This window comes from Petaurus breviceps, unplaced genomic scaffold (genome assembly GCF_028583685.1).
Source record: "Petaurus breviceps papuanus isolate PSGF00001 unplaced genomic scaffold, PetGlider_PUasm1.0 126, whole genome shotgun sequence".
NCBI classification, from domain to species: Eukaryota; Metazoa; Chordata; class Mammalia; order Diprotodontia; family Petauridae; genus Petaurus; species Petaurus breviceps.
This window is the reverse complement of record NW_027185655.1, coordinates 36,523,609-36,539,106: the sequence shown is the minus strand read 5'-3', so window position 1 is coordinate 36,539,106 and position 15,498 is coordinate 36,523,609. Positions and strand designations below refer to the sequence as shown.

The 15,498-nt window shown below is 37.3% G+C and overlaps 1 protein-coding gene across 1 annotated transcript in view; it reads left to right on the top strand.

The window, feature by feature from the left end:
• COL25A1 (collagen type XXV alpha 1 chain) overlaps positions 1 to 15,498 on the top strand; it is a 606,174-nt gene that overhangs the window by 387,921 nt on the left and 202,755 nt on the right. The window contains exons 6-7 of the mRNA XM_069100257.1: positions 324 to 350; positions 513 to 539. Of these exons, the coding sequence (XP_068956358.1) occupies positions 324 to 350; positions 513 to 539 (54 nt within the window). The remainder of the gene's footprint in view (positions 1 to 323; positions 351 to 512; positions 540 to 15,498) is intronic.

Below are 15,498 nucleotides of genomic sequence, written 5' to 3'. Positions count from 1 at the left end.
AGAGAGAGAGAGAACACTAATGGGGAAGTAAGATTGCAAGATGTCTGGTGTTGTTATGGACAGAAAAGACTATATTCCAATTTTTAGAATCCCCACTAACCTTTTCGATGAAAAGTACTGAAGATAATTACAGAGAGACATTTAACTATGGTTTCTGTTTTATTTTTTCTTACTGTGAACATAAATATGGCTAAAGAATTAGTTCCTTTAGGAGTTACCATGATAAGGAATACCACATATTTTGCTCACACATCCCTCAGTTCAGTTAGTGGTCTGTCCAAGTTACAATAATATTTTTCTTTTTTTCTCTTTCTCTTTTTTAGGGCCCTCCTGGTCCCAAAGGCGACAAGGTGAGTAAACATATGACGTAGGTGATCCTAGCCAAATTAAAAACAAGCCAAGTTGTTATAGATCTAGACCTGGTCTATCTTGACATACTGTAATTTGAGATTATGAGATAGTAGCATACATATGCTGTGTTAAAACTATCATCTCATCTTTCCACTTTGCAGGGAGATCAAGGGGATCAGGGCCCTCGGGTAAGCGTTTTCTTTAAGAAAAAAAAATGTTTCCTCCAACCCTGAGTAGAAAATGAGCTCTTAGCACTAAACTAATTTAATAAAAAGTACCCTGGCTTATTAGCTGCCTATGCCCTGCATGTTTTGTAGCTTCTAGCAAGAATGAATGCCTTATCATCTCTAAGTGGGACTGCTTTGGCAAGCATTTTAAGTAATGGTAGTCTGTGCGTAGGGATGTAGCTTGTATATATGTACATAATGTTGCTATATCTTTATTTGCAATTTATTAGTGGAATGCTTTCCAATAATGAACCCTGCTCTGTAAGAACCAGCATCATTTTAAATTAAAAAAAAAACCAACACTACCACCTTTCCATTTCTATGAAAGTCTATTCAAGAAGCTTGACCTTCTGCAGTATGAAGACTGTCCGTTATTATTGGCTGGACTCTGAGGTTTCACTTAAATTCTAGGTATTATGAGATGAATGTACTGCAAATATTATATGAAGAAAATGCAAATATGTCATGCTAAGTATAAACAATACTGTGGTTTCTCTTATTCTAGAGATGTTAAAAGCATTTAAAAGATAGAACTTTAGCTTTAGATATACGTGGAAGAAATTGTCAATGGGGTTTCTTTTTTTCTTTCTCAAATGTGGTTATTTTAACCATTACAATGCAGTGGTGAACATTCCTTTGTTACCTTGGGTAGTGCCAATTTCCCGACTTCGCATCTGTGTCTCATTACCCCCATGTTCAGACATACTGTTCTAATGATGTAGTGCCTTGGTTGGGTTACACGCTGCTCCATTTTCTCATGTCACTAGAAGCAAAAGCAAGCTTTCAGGGGAAGACAAGGTCATTTTAAAAAAGGAATGGTACAGCAAGTTAAAACTTCAGGTAGAAAGCAGAAATATGTTTCTGCCATATGCCCTGTGCATTGATGATTACCAAAATGGTTTATGCTAGGGTTGGAGGGTTTTGTGGCAGAAGCTTGAAGAGATGCCCATTTGAGAGGCTTGCAATTGCATTGACCCATCCTCTCCTTGTGTTTCTCAAAATGAATTATGCAGCCTCTTGTTTTCCCCTCCTATTCTTTAGCTGTTATGGATATAGAGCAGAGACCTTGCCTCTGAATATTCCACTGCTCCTGGCAGTTAGCCTTGCCAATGATGGTCCTCAGGCTAAATACACATTTCCCTGGGTAAGATGATTTGACAAGATATTGGTGTTGTGAATGTGAATAGAGACCCCCCTCCAGTTAGGTTAGGTTGACTTACCTTGTGCCAGGTGCTTATTTCACATGGTACCTCATTCATTTCTCTCTTCACACCACATCAGAATCACTCAAGCCCTCCTGCTCCAGGTAAGGACAAGACTGTCTTGTCTGTGAAAGATCTTCTCTTGGCAAAACTGAATTAAGGGGCAGCTCGATGCTCTAGCTGTCATCAGTGCTCATTTTTAGAAAAGGTGTGTTGGCTTTCATCGTTCCAAGGAGTGATGATTGATTAGAAAGTTGAGCCAAGTTTTCAGAATGAAACCTGAAGCCATGTGAAATCTCACCTGGTATCATGTTGCATTGCAAACTCAAGGCTTGGGTCAGGTTCGTTTAAAGTTTGGCCAGAGTTCATGAACTGTTTTGCTGAGCCCAGACAGCATTTCACAGAAGTCTCAGCCAGTTTTCATGTGAATGTAGGCCAACTTTCACAAGGTCCTTTAGGGTTTCAGGTGAGAAATAGGGAAATATTGATCTTTTTTTCTCCCCTGACTTTCACTTTGTATTGAAGCATATGGCTTAGATCCCATGTTCATGGAGGGTTTTTGTGAGTGGGAATTGGAGTGCCTTGGTACCAGATTTTGAGGAAACTATGTACCAAATAGAATTGGCTGTCTTTTGCATAATGTTTAATGAGTAAAACCACTAAAGTCATCCTCCAGTGGCTCTTTGTACTATGGAGGTAAATCTGGATTTGGAAGTTAGCACCAGCTAGACTCAACCTCTGGCTGAGGTCCTGCCAAACTAACTATATGCCTCTCAACCAAGGACTAGACTAATTAAGTTCAGAAAAACTCTTTGCAGGTAACTGGCCACCAAATGGTTGTTTTTGTTGTTATTGTTGTTTGCAGCAACAACTCATGAAAACAACTATAATTTGTAATTAAGATTCTAAACACTACTGGTCCAGAGAATAATCATATTACTGAAGTCACAGAACCTTAAAATACTGATCTAAGATAAGGAAATGAAGGGGGCCCAAATCCATCCATGCTCTTAAAAATCATATACATATGGCTTTTACAAGTCAGAAGATGTTGATGAATTCAGAAAAAGAAGAAATCAATACCATTACTGATGGACACAAGGACATAAGGACAGCTCAGATGGGCAATGAAATTTTTATAACTTATGTAAACAAAACAACCACAACAAAAAAAGATTCTACAGAATTGGAAACATTTTCAGATTTGCAGGCACCTTTATAAAGTTCAGGGAGCCTTCTCTCTCTTTGCATATATTGAAATGTAAGAAACAAGTTGTTACTGATCATTTTTCATCCCAAGCTGGAAGTGTCTCTATAATTCAACGTAATTAAGTTACTTGCTCTGAGAATCTCAGCATTTCAAAATAGTGTATCATCTGAGAATGTGAAGTAGAAGGGTTTCCAACCTCAGTTCTTCCTTTTTTTTGCTTTTTTTTTGAGGGGCAATTGGGTTTAAGTGACTTGCCCAAGGTCACATGGCAAGTTTTTGTGTTAAGTGTCTGAGGCCGGATTTGAACTCAGGTCCTCCTGACTCCAGGGCCAGTGCTCTATTCACTGTGCCACCTAGCTGCCCCTAGTTCTTCCTTTTTTCACTTTGACTTTCACCTTTTTTCCCTTCACCAACCTTTTCTCCAGGGTGTGGTACTTGACTTGAACACCTTTTTTCACCACTTGTTTATACAGGTCTTACCAGCATTATCTTAACACAATCATTTTATTTCCAACACCTCAGTCCATTGTCTGGTGACTTTCTCTTGCTGAGCTTTAACTTGTTACTAGTCTGTATTTCCAGGGAAACTATAGATGGTGTAGTGGATAGAAGCTCTGATGTCAGGAAGACCTGAGTTCTAATCTGGTCTCAGACACTTGTGTTTGTCCTTTGTAGTTTTCAAAGAGGACCATGGCATCAGGGAAATGATGACATGACTTGCAGTTGACTTTGATTTGAGTGAGGTAGGGCTGTGCAAGGACACAAGCCTCACTTCTCCTCCAGAACCTTCTGTACTTACCATCTTACTAGCAGTGTGACCCTGGGCAAGTCACTTAACCCTGTTTGCCTCTGTTTCGTCATCTGTAAAATGAACTGGAAAAGAAAATGGCAAACCACGCCAGTATCTTTACTAAGAAAATCTCAAATGGGGTCACAGAGAGTAGGACATGACTTAAGGGACACTACAGCAAAGTCTATATTGCATCCTTTTCCTTACCACCCCCCACCTCTACACCTTTTTCTTCATCAAACATTTCAAAAGAAAGTGGAAGGTCATAGGTGAAACAAATTAGCGAGGACTTTAAGAAAGTGTTGAACCAAGGAATAGGAAGTACTCTGCATGCATTCATTCAGTCACTCCGTTCATCCACCCACCCATCCATCCGTCCACCCATCCATCTATCCATTCATTCATATGTGGCATGGTATTAGTTGAGAGGGTTCATGGCTGACAGCCAGTGAAAAGGTACAGACTTGGGAGATGGGGTGTTTATGCAAGGAATAATGAGATAATACTGGGATGAGTTGGTGCTATTGGTACTCAAAGTAGTGAGAGATCACTTTGGGCCAGGATGATATAGGATAACTTTGTGGAAGAGTTAGTATTTTACCTAGGCTTGGAAGGGTGAATGAGCTTTCAACAGATAGAAATGCCACAGCCTTTTTAGTTAGGAAGGATTGCATGAGGAAAGATATAGAGATGGAAAATATCAAAGTGTGTTACAGGAAGGTATCTATTTTCTTCATCTATAAAATTCTTTGAATTATATGGCTTCTAAGGACCCTTCCAAGTCTATATTGCTATTGTCTGCTATACTGTGCTAGAGAAGGGAATAATAGAAGATAAGACTGGAAAGGCAGGTTGGGGTTGAATGTGGGAAGCCTTGAATGTCAGGCTTGTGAGTCTGAACTTTATTCAATAGTTAACGTGAAGTAAATTCTGTTTATTTGTTGTTGGTCAAAACCTATAATTTCATGAGTATAGGGAGTTCCTGGCAAATTCAGAAGGCGATTGAGAAGGTTGTCTGAATCACTGGTACATTGAGTGACTTTCTTGTATCCAAACTGCTAGACCATAGCAGTGGCATTATGGAACCTAAGAAGATGACTGGAGAGTAGGGAGTGAAATCTGATAAGGTAGGCAGGTGAGGCAGTCACTGATCAGGAGCTCTAGGCTAGACATTTTAGAAATGAAAGGGTTAAAACTTACAGAAAGTGCTTTCTGATCTTGGTGGTAAGACCTCTAAGTGAGACAGCTGAGAGGATAGTCATGGAGTAGGGTGTGAGTGGAGTGAGTTTCAAGCCTTGGTGACTAATAAAATAGTACCCCCTCCCCATCCCATTCAAAGAAATAAAAGAAATCAGAAGGAGAACCTAGTTTGAAGAGGAAGGTGATGGTTTTTATTTTCTTATCACTCAACAAATTTGAACTGCCCATGTACCATTTAGGTTGGCATGTCCAGAGGATAGCTGGAAATGAAACACTAACATTCAACAGAGAAGTCAGGCTTGATGATATAGATCCAGGGGTCATCCACATCAAAGTAATAGTTGAAATTTGGGGAGTGAGTAAAATTACCTAGGGAGAGATTGTAGGGTGAAAATATAGGGACACTAACAGAATTTGCATTGGATAGTTGGGAGTCAGAGTTGGCTTTTATAAGATTTATACTAGATTTAACCAAAGTTGCCACAGACAAATTACGGCCATTTTCCATAGGTTTTTAAAGATAGGGATAGGGGTTTCATTGTGTGATTTCACTGGTACAAGGGAATACCTAGGTGAGGAAACTCCTTCTACCCAAGACTGAGTCCTGGGTCCTATTTCCATTGTGCTAGACTACCTTACTTGGTGATCTCATCACCTGCCATGGGTTTAGTTCTGATCTCTGTCCCTCTCCTGACCTCTTGGATATCTCCAACTGGACTTCATCTAGGCATCTCAAATTCAACAGATCCAAAACAAAGCTAACTGTCTTTTCCCCAAAACCTTCTCTCTTCCAAACTAACCTCTCAAGGTCAGTATCATGCTCTTAGATAATTTCTCTCTCATGTACCCCATATATTAATGCCATTTCCATATCTTGTCATATTGACTTTCACAGACTGTAACCCCTTCATCTATGGCCCCTTCACTCCACTCATGTGGTAACAACCACAGCCTTATTTCAGGACGTTCCTGCTCTGTACTATTAGAGTAGTCCAAAGTGTTCCAGTAGGACTCCAATATATCCAGGTTGGCTGTGTGCTGGTCTGACCCCTCCCAATCCCCTCTGTCTGTGAAGACCACCTCCAAGATCATATATAAACTCTTCTGTATGGCATTCAAACCTTTTCATGACCGGCCCCTTCCCACCTTTCACACACTCTACAATCCAACCACAGTGGCCTACTTGAAGTTCCTCACATGTGACACTCAGTTTCACTTATCTTTGTGTTTGTCCTGGCTGCCTTCCCTTCCTGGAATCTCCTGCCCCTTTACCTTCACCTCTTAGTTCCCCTGCCGTCCTTCAAGACTGAGTGCCTACTTTTTATAGGAGGCCTCTTCTGGTTCTGCAGCTGTTGGTACCTTTTCCCCCCTGCTCTGTTTATATCTTATATATACTTGGTTATATATATTTTGGCTCCCCTGTTAGAATGCATGCTTTTTATAAACAAGGACTAGTATCTTTTTTTTAAATCTTCCTTTGTACCCTCACCTTGGAAGATAGTAAGCACTTGTATTCATATCCATTTTAGTCTTGTTCATTTCAATTGTGTCTGACTCTCTGTGACCCCATTTGGGGTTTTCTTGGCAAAGATACTGGAGTGGTTTGCTGTTTCCTTCTCCAGCTCATTTTATAGATGAGGAAATGGAGGCAAACAGGGTTAAGTGACTTGCCTAGGGTCACATAGCTAGTAAGTGTCTGAGGGTAGATTGGAACTCAGATCTTCTTAACTCTGGGCCTGGCACTCTATCCACTATGCAACCTAGCTGTCCAATAAACACATACTAAATACTTATTGACTGTTTGGTATTATCACTGGAAATTGGCACCTCCTCTACAGTTTAGTAGAGAAAATCTCTCTTAAAGAATTTTTCTAGTGCAGAGAGATTTAGTGACTTGGATAGGATCACACAGGCAGTATGTGTCAGAGGTGGGACTTAAATTTTGGTTTTCCTGACTCCAAGGCCACATAACCTGTCATCATCAACACCATAATCATTATTGCTAACATTTATCAAGCCTTTTAAGCTTGCAAAATGTTTTATACATCATCTCCTTTGGTTCCCACAAGAACAACCCTCTGAAGTAGGTGCTGTTATCACCATCATTTTACAGAAAAAGAAACAGGCTGAAAGTAGTTAAGTGATTTGCTCAGCGTCATAGCATCATAGAATCTTAGATACAAACTAGAAGATGCCATTGAGTCTAAGCTCTTCATTTTGTAGATGAAGAAACAGAAGCATAGAGAAGTTATGGGACTTGTCCAGGGTCACACCACCATCAAAGGTGGGTTTTGAACCCAGGTCTTACTGGTTTGAGACCAGTTCTCTATCTACTACTCCCTGTAGTCTCTCTAAAGATTTCCAGCCATTAAAATTCAGCCAATTATAAGTTACATGCATTTTGGGTTTAGCATTACTACTGAAAATATCCGTCGTATTCTACCTCCACTGGGATGCTCTGCTGACAGATGTCAGTATTTGTCTGTCATAGATATAGATTCATTCATTCTGGCTTTAGAATTTGGTTTCTTCCTGGAACTATCCTTAGAGGATTGCTGTTCATCTCCAATTCAATCCCTTAGGGAAACCAAATGTTAGATTTAGGAAAATAGTTCTATATTCTCTTCATTGACAATGTTGGCATGCTTGGCATGCATCACCAAGAGATTATTTTCCTTTTATAATGACCGGGTGGCATAGTATCTCAGGTTTGTGGGGTTATGAATTTACCCTCAAGTACAGACTGAATGATCACCATTCTGTGTCAGGGGATTGGACTTCATGACCTCCAGCTCTGAGGTTCTTCGAAAGAGACAACTGAGTGAGAAGCAAGAATATTTCCAGGCATTCTATTCCATGTCACTTATTACCAGAACAAACACAGAAATTTCAATCAAATACATTCTCACTGCTGTGATCAAGTTACACTCCCCCTGTGGAACTGAGTCAGACGTAGACCATTCTTGACCCCACCATCCCCATCTAAGTGGAACTCCTCCAGGACCTTGTTACAACACCCACATCCCAGTCCTGGGATGTGGATCCTGAGAAGGGCATCATCCTGTATATTGGGTATTTGTGATTTGTGCTGTAGGAAATGTGCCGAATGAAGCTGCTTTTCCCCTTCCCAAAGAACATGCCATTTTTTTTTAGTCCTGCTTTCTTTTAAAGAGTTTCTTTTATCAGGAGAGAAATTTTAATTACATTTTATGACCTGAAACATAACACTGAAGGCTAATAGCAAAATAAAAACAAAGCCTCAAAAAATGGGTTTTTTAAAAAATAATAATTTAGGTGTTTATTTTTAACCGGATACGATTTTGATGGCATAAGAACCTCTCAGTGAAGAAATTATCTCTACCAATGTATTTTAGCACCTCCTTTTCAAATCATATTATTAGTCTTGGAAATAGAAAGATGGAGTCATAAGAACATATTTAGACCTGGAAGGGACTTGTTGTTCCTTGCATTCAACCCCTGTATTTTAGAGATGAAGAAATTGAGATATACAGAGGTTAGGTGACTTGCCCAATGTCACACAGCTAGTAAATGTCTGAGACAGGCTTTGAACTCAATTCTTTCGGATTCTAAGACCAACCTCTATCCTCTAAGCCTTCTGGCTACCTCAAGTGTAAGAACAGAGGCAGAACTGAAACCCAGACCTTCTTACCTGTGAAACTTATTCTCTATGTAGTATATGCCACACTGCTTTTCAATTTACTTTGTAGTTTATTAAATACAACAGTTCTATGAGGTCAGTATTAAAAGAATATCGTTATCATTTCAAAGAGTAAGAATATGAATTCTACAGAAGTAAAGTGTCTTGCCCAGGGTTACTCAGCTTTAACTGAATGTGATGGGAGTTTTAACTGAAACCCAGATTATCTGACTCCAACTTCAGTGTACTGGCATCATCTTCAATGGTACTTTATTGGTCTTCAACTTATACAGAATATTTCTTTTTATTGCTGGTATCTAGTTCATAGAAATATTTTCTGCTATGGCATGTCCTTAGTCCCTGAGAATCAAAAGGATGTCCTTTTGCTTTAATGTTAACACATGAATATGTCCATTTCTTTCCTAAAGCCCCAGACTAAATGAAATGTTTACATTGTCAATACCTTTTAATACTTAATGTTGGCTTCAAGAAAGGGACAAGGTCATTCTAACATGGCAGAGGGATTATTAACCAAGTGTAGGATATTAAATAAGACTGTATCTTGAAAAGTTACTTTTTGGTCAACATCACAATGTCATAATCAGTTGGCCACCATTCACATACCAAATGACACCTAGCCCTAATAAATCATATTTTTATCAAATCTAAAAATGATCAGTTATTTCACTATGAGTCCTATGCTCAGTAGCAACAAGATGCCACCAAGGAGCTAGGCTCCACTAGCTTAATACAATTCTTTTCTCCTCATGGTATATTCAAGTAAATTTTCCTAACAGCTGGGGCTATGCAAAACTGATAGCATCTTAAAAATGTCTTCAGCAGGAAGGATGAAGTTCTAGAAAAGGAAGGCATTTAGAAGTTTATTATATTATCTTAACCTTTGCTCACTTGAATGATTAAACAGATTCTTTTGCTCTGTTAAAACATTTAGACCTAGATATTAATGTGATTTTCTTATTTACTTAACCCTTGACTTTCTCCCCTCATGTTTAATGAATTGGATGTCCATTTGACACTGAATGTATTGACTGTGAGAAGGGAAAGGATATCTCACAATGGAAGGAACTCAAGTGAGAGAAAATTATTTTAATTTTTTCCAGATTTGACAAAAGTTGGCATGGAAACAACAAGTTCATTAGAATTCAAAACAGCTCTAGTTATATTTTAAAATCAGAGCTCCCTTGGCAGTATTTTTTTCCCCTGCACTTAAAACTACTCAGAGTTTTCGTATGAAATGGAACTCAGACATTTTAAAGTTTGTCCCATTATAGAGCTATTTGGCAGAAATAATATTACTTTAAAAAGTTTTTCCCCTTCAAATCCACAACAAGTAGAAGGTAATAACTGACCTCATGTAACAGTAAGGTGATAAGGAACAATGGACCAGTGTCTAAGAATCTTACTTTACTTATATTTTTTTTAGAGGCAGGTAGAGGGCAGAGTGCACAGAGTGCTGAGCCTGAAGTCAGGATAGACCTGAGTTCAAATCCAATCTCAAACACTTATTAGCTATGTGAACCTGGGCAAGTCACTTAACTTGTACGTGTCAGTTTCCTCAACTGTAAAGTGGGTATAATAGTAGCGTCTATCTCCATGTAGGGTTGTCATTAAAATCAAATTGAAGTAATATTTGAGAATCAAATGAAATAGTTTTTGTTCAGTGTTTAATATATGCTTATTCTCTTTTTCTTCTCACATGTCAATGGAAGAAATGGGACCATAATTGGAGATCAAGCTCTATGCAATAAACCTTTTCATCTAGTAGCGTGAAGTTCTACATAAGATAATTGGGTATTAAGGATGGAACAAAATTTGGCCATGCCCTTACCTTTTACTTTCTTTTCATTTAAATTGGGAAGATTGAAAGTTAAGTCCTTTTATCTGGAAGTTCTATCAGTGACCATAAACTTATTAAGTTAAAAAAAACTTTGACTTAATTATTTTTTCAGCCAGGGAATTCCATTGAGTATTACTAACCAGCCTGTAAAACTCCTGAGTTTCCTTTGCATTTTCCTACAGGCAATGCTCTTCATGCCCATTTCCATTTTTTTTTAGAGCAAATGGAAAGGTATTACATTTTCCACACCCACATTTCTACTTTGGGTTTCATTGCTTACATTATTTGCAATAGTATTCTTTTTATTATTACATATTTTTCATTTGATATATGTGATCTGACATATCCTGCTATTGTTTCAGCTTTGGCTGAACCAGCTCATATTATTTCTTGAAATTTTATGAATTGGAAGATTTTAGATGTCAAAGAAAATTTTGTTTTTAAATCATACAATATTAAGTTTATTTATATTCCTTCCAATGCAACCTACAAGAGTATACCATTATGTCCTCAAATATTTGTTAGTTACTTTTGAGCAGGGGTTCTCAAAGTGTGGTGTAAAGACACAAGATCCAGGGTCAAAACTATTTTTGTACCAATATTCAGATTTTTAAATGTCTAATATGGTAGACATCAGTAGATGTAATCCATATAAGCAAAAGTTTTTTCAGAAGTCATCCATATTATTAAAATGTTTTGTGTGTTTTTAAATATTGTATTTCTCTAATTATGGATTAAAACCATTTTTAACATTAATTTAAAAAATTTTGAATTCCAAACTCTCTCTCCCTACTCTCCTTTATTCTCATTGAGAAAACAAGTAGTTTGATAGTGTTATGCATATGCAGCCATGAAAAATATTTCCATATTAGTCATGTTGTAAAAGGAAACATGGACCAAAAAATCCCCACAAAAAAAAACAAAAGTATGCTTTGATCAGGCTCCATCATATCTTTCTCTGGAGGTAGATAATATTTTGCGTCATAAGACCTTTGGAATTGTCTTGGATCTTCGTATTACTGAGGATAGCTAAATCATTACCAGCTGATACACTTTGCATCAGTTCATATAAGTCTTTCTGGGATTTTCTGAAGGCATCCTGTTCATTATTTCTTATAGCACAATGCATCATCACAGTTATATACCACAACTTGTTCAGTCATTTCCCAATTGATGGGCATCCCTGAATTTCTAATTCTTTGCCAACACAAAAAGAGCTGCTACAAATATTTTTGTGTATATAGATAATTTTCATTAAAAAATCTCTTTGGGATTAAGACATAGTAGAGGTATCACTGGGCCAAAGGATATGGACAGTTCTATAGCCCTTTGGGTATAGTTCCAAATTGTTCTCCAGAATTGTTGGATCAACTCGGCCAGTAGGGCATTAATGTTACAATTTTCCATATCCTCTACAGCATTTTTCATTTTCCTTTTCTTTCACATTAGTCACTCTGATAGTTGTGAGGTAGTACCTCAGAGTTGTTTGAATTAGCATTTTTCTAATCAAGAGTGATGTAGATAACTTTTCATATAACTATAGCTATCTATAGTCTATATATTTCTTTGTCTGAAAACAGCCTGTTCATATTCTTTGACCATTTATCAATTCCTCCATATTTTTAAGAATATAAAGGGGTCCTAAGACCAAAAAAATTGAGAACCATTACTTTAGAATGGTCTTTATTGAAGTGTATTCTTTGAGACCTAAATCCTTTTCTCCTTAGTTGTCTAGAGAATCTAAAATTGTATATAAGAAGGCTTTGTTTTATTTGACTCAGGTTTAAGTGAACTAATTTTTTCATGTGTTTGTAAATATGAATTCTCTATATCAAATAGTTTATGTAACATGGAAATAAAACTGGCACTGATGTTTAAAGTAACAATCACAATGTTGAGGGTAAAGGGAAGGGTAAGTGAGATTTGGGGCTTATCATGGTATAAATATTGCTTTGTAATATTTCATAAGGAAGGGAAAAGTCTTCCTAGGCATCAAGGAAATATTCTAAATTTACCATGAATATAAAAGATAAACTGTGACCTACTGGGTATACCATCTTAAGAATTCTGAATATGGAAAATTGTACAATTTGAAAGTAAGCTACTATGTACTAAGAACCAACATAGCTTCTAACTCTCTTCTCCCAATATCCCAAATATAATACACTTGCAGCCTTAAGCATTTGAAATTAATCACCAATGTAAAAATCAGAAGGAGTCACAACAGCAGAATTTTTAATGGCACATTTGAGTTTCAGGAAGGGGATGGAGGGCAAGTAACTCCTGGACTGTATTTTCCATCTTAGGTGTAATAATAGCTTATACACTGACAGAGTGAGCTCAGGGTGGACAGTTACTGCAGGTTTGATTGAAGTTGCCCTCTGGAAAGTAATTTAATGCCAGACAGCAGCATCCTTTCATAAGCATACTTGCATGTTTTCACTAATGGTTCCAGCAGCTTCTTTAGCAGACAGAGATTGTAAATCAAAAGTGACAAACTGAGATTGCTTTGTAGGAAAGGGGATGTCTGCTTCTGGGGTTCTGTGTCCTACTTCAAATCTAGTGCTTTTGGGAATTGCATTATTGGTTTATAACCAAGGCAGTTTGGAAATTTTGACTTTGATAGAGTTCTGTGTAAAATAAATGTTAATAATGAGAACTTTTATCTTTCTTGAAAGTTCCTTTGCTAGCTACTAGTAATATTTTCTAGTAGTGCTGATGTTAATGTCAAGTGACTGGAGGCCATATATATTTGCTTTTTCAATCACACAGAAATTGGAAAGCTTAGGGCATTCCAGTCTCATCCCACATGCTTTGGGGTTGAACCAAGATTTGTTGACTAGTGGCTGAATTTATCTTGAGTGAGAATGTGTTGGAGAGTACACATGGTAATGGGCAAGATTCTACTATAAAATTCTATATGAGAGTTCATGATGTCAAAGGGTTCGATGCTCTTCCAGGCCAAATAATAATAATAAATGGTCATAAATAGCATTTGTGGAGCACTTTAAGGTGTGTAAATTACTTAGCATGCATATATATGTGCATGTGTGTGTAATATAGATATGTGTATAACATATATATGTATATATACATATACACATGCATACACATATATACATATGTGTGTGGGTATATAAAATCTCATCTGATCTTCACCACAACACTAGTGGGGGAGAGGGGTAGGTGCTATTATTATCCCCATTTTATAGATGAGGTAACTGAGGCAGGCAAAGATTAAGCGACTTGTCCTGGGTCACTTAGCTAGTGAATGTCTGAGGTAGGATTTGAATTTAGCTTTTCTTAGTTCCCTCCAAGTTCAGCACTCTATCATCTGAGCCACCAAGTTTCTATGTGCTGTATACACTCTGAAGGGCTGCATTTTTATAGGGCAATTGATTGGATGATTTTGAGTGTTGGTGGGGAAGGAAAGAAAGCAAAAGAAATAGCCATGGTAGGGCTTCAGGAACCTTCTGGTGTGAAGCCTGAGTGATTTGATGTGAAATAGAATCAGATGACTGTAATCCTGGGAAGCGCTAGTGGATGGCATAGTGGATTCTTGTCCTTTTCACAGAATCATACCAGCTTGTTCAGTTTGAGTTAATGAGGCGTTTAGAAAGGGAAAGCCTAAGGGAAGACTCAGATTGATTGGTAAGGATGCAGTTGGTAGAACAAATGTGCATTTGCACATTTCCTGATCCTTCCCAGAAGCTTCTCATTGTCAGATGCTTAGTCTATTTGTGTGAGCCTTGAAAATTATGAAATGATCAGCTAGGGTCTTGCCACTCTTAAAGACAGCAGGGCTCTGCCTTAGGAGTCTTCTGAAACTGCTGAAATGGAATTCTTCCAACTGATGGAAAGAGAAATATGGGATGAGGGATGTGATATAAAGATAGCAATACCTGAATACAAAATAAACCCATAGGGAATTCTTCTAAACAAGAGTTTTTAGCTTGGGATCAGTGAATTAGGTTCTTAAAATATTTTGAAAACCATATGTCAATATAATTGGTTTCCTTTGTAATCCTCTGTATTTCATTTTATGCATTTGAAAACATTATTCTGAGAAATGGTCTATGGCACAAGAAAAGTTAAGAACTCTGGCTCTTCATGGAATAATTTTTTTGTCAAATCTGTAGATAAGGGAAGAACTTAGTATCAAACAAAATATAGAGAACATTACACAATGTTTAATAGTTGTATAAAATTAAAAAGTTTTGTGCAAACAAGACCAACACAACCAAAAGGAAAGCAAAAAACTAGGGGAAATTTTTGCAATAAGTTATCTCTGATAAAAGGCTTCATTTCTCAGATTTTTCTGAGTCAAATTTATGAAAATACAAATCATTCTCCATTTGATAAATAGTAAATGGATATAGACAAGCAATTTTCAAAGAAATCAAAGTTATCTATAGTTCATATGAAAAATGTTCTAAATCACTATTGATTAGAGAAATGCGAATTAACACAGTTCTGAAGTACCATGTCACACCTATCAGTTGGCTGATATGACAAAAAAGGAAAATGATAAATATTGGAGGAGATGTGGGAAAACTGAGACACTCATGCATTGTTGGTGGAGTCGTGAATTGATCCAACTATTATGTAGTACAATTTAGAACTATACCCAAAGGGGTATAAAACTATACATACCCTTTGATCCTCTAATACCACTGCTAGGTCTATACCCCAAAGGGATTTTTAAAAAGGGAGAATGACCTATTTGTTCAAATATATATATATATATATATATAGACAGAGAGAGACAGAGAGAGAGAGAGCACAGCTCTTTTTGTGGTGGCTAAGAATTGGAAATTGAGGTGATGCCCATCAGCAGAGGAATGACTGAACAAACTGTGGTATATGATTGTGATGGAATATTATTGTGCTACAAGAAATGACAAACAGAATGATTTCAGAAAAATCTGAAAAAAGTTACATGAACTGATACACAATGAAGTGAGCCAAACCAGGAGAATGTTGTACACAGTAACAGCAATAT